We start from the raw sequence: 1,760 nt of genomic DNA, 5'->3' as shown, positions 1-1,760 counted from the left end.
AAATAATTCCTAAAATTAAATTCCAAAAGTTTAAAATAGAGCAAATAATTGATAAAGCTGATTACACTAAAATTAAAATCAAAGAACAGAGAAGACAAACTACAAGCTGAGAAAAGATACTGTAATACAACCAACTGACAATGGATCAGTGACAATGTAAGAATGGCCTCATGACAAGAGAAAATTGCCCACTAGGAAGGGAAAAGGGAGGATGTGGTTCCAGGGGCCATGGGAACACAGTTATCCAATTTTTTTTCTTATTATGGTAAATAATAATAATTATATATATATATATATATATATATATAACAAAATGTTTGCCTTTTCAACTTTTGTATCATGGGAGTATTCAAACTTCATTAGAAATCTTAGCCACCAATAAAGATGTTTCCCTAGGTTTCCTGAAAAGCTGAGTTTCTTAGTCTCAAAACTCATTCACTTCTCTTAGCATGTTCACAATACATCCAAAAACTATGAAGAGGGAAGATTTAGTTATTTTTGCCACTGTACAAACAGAAAAACAAATCCAAAGAGAAGTGACCCACTCATTGTCACTCCTTTTTACAAACTAACCAGTACCTCCCTAATCTCTTCACTGCTGCCTGCATCTCCTGGTTCCTCAGGGTGTAGATCATGGGGTTCAGCATGGGGGTCATGACTGTGTGGCTGATGGATATGGCCTTGTCCATGGAGAAAGGGCTGAAGGGACGGGCATAAAGGTAAATACTTGGAATGAAGATCATAGACACCACAACGATGTGGGTGGTGCAGGTGGATGCTGCCTTCCTCCTCGCCTCCACTGGGTGGGACCTCAGCATCACCAGGATGGTCGAGTAGGACATCAGGAGGAGAAAGAACCAGATAGCATCCAGCATCCCACTGTTGCAGATCATGAGGAACTCCAAGATGGCGGTGTCAGTGCAAGTTAGTCTCAGTACTTGTGGAATATCACAGTAGAAGTTATCCAGCACGTTGGGGCCACAGAAAGGGAGTGGGAGCATCAGACACAGTTGGACAATGGAATGAAGGAAGCCTCCCACCCAGGCAGCCACCACCAGCCCCACACAGAGCTGAGTGTTCATGATGGTGACATAGTGGAGGGGCTGAGAGATGGCAATGAGGCGGTCATAGGCCATCACAGAGAGAAAGAAGACCATGGCACCTCCCAGGAAATGAAAGAAGAAGATCTGGGCCATGCAGCCCTGGTAGGAGATGTTCTTATTCTCAGAAAGGAAGTCAACCAGCATCTTTGGGGCAGTGACTGAGGAGAAACTGAGATCTAAGATAGCCAGGTTTCGGAGCAGAAAGTACATGGATGTGTGGAGTCGGGAATCAGAGGTCACTGTGACCACGATGAGGAGGTTTCCCACAACAGTTGTGGTATAGACAAACAGGAACACCAGAAACAGAATATACTGGAGTTCTTGAGTCTGTGAGAGACCCAGGAAGACAAATTCTGATACCCATGTGAGGTTTCCTGGATCCATGGTATTTTCTCCATACACCTAAGGAAAATAAGCCACAGACATAGATGCATGAAGTTGCCACATGCCCTTTTAGTGTTCAGAGGCTGAGAATGGATTTGTCCAGGTCCATATGATGGACATCTTCACAACCAGAACATAATATTAGGTGTAGATTAGTGGCTCTATTTTTGGGGAGTTTACAAGTTGGGTGTTGGAATATATATATAGCTTAAAGCTACCCAGAAACATATGTGACCTGTCTCCATGAATTGTATGAACTCAGTGTAATATAGT

The 1,760-nt window shown here is 42.7% G+C and overlaps 1 protein-coding gene across 1 annotated transcript; it reads right to left on the bottom strand.

Moving 5' to 3' along the window:
• Positions 1-551: 551 nt before the first annotated feature.
• Positions 552-1,487, bottom strand: LOC103212006 (olfactory receptor 4D2-like). Its single transcript, XM_007958004.1, has one exon. The coding sequence runs from the start codon at positions 1,485-1,487 to the stop codon at positions 552-554; it is 936 nt and encodes a 311-aa protein (XP_007956195.1).
• Positions 1,488-1,760: the final 273 nt, after the last annotated feature.

Source organism: Orycteropus afer, unplaced genomic scaffold (genome assembly GCF_000298275.1).
Source record: "Orycteropus afer afer isolate SDZICR_OR568_19922 unplaced genomic scaffold, OryAfe1.0 scaffold00834, whole genome shotgun sequence".
Classification (NCBI taxonomy): Eukaryota; Metazoa; Chordata; class Mammalia; order Tubulidentata; family Orycteropodidae; genus Orycteropus; species Orycteropus afer.
The sequence above is the reverse complement of the archived record's forward strand: the minus strand, read 5'-3'. Positions and strand labels throughout refer to the sequence as shown.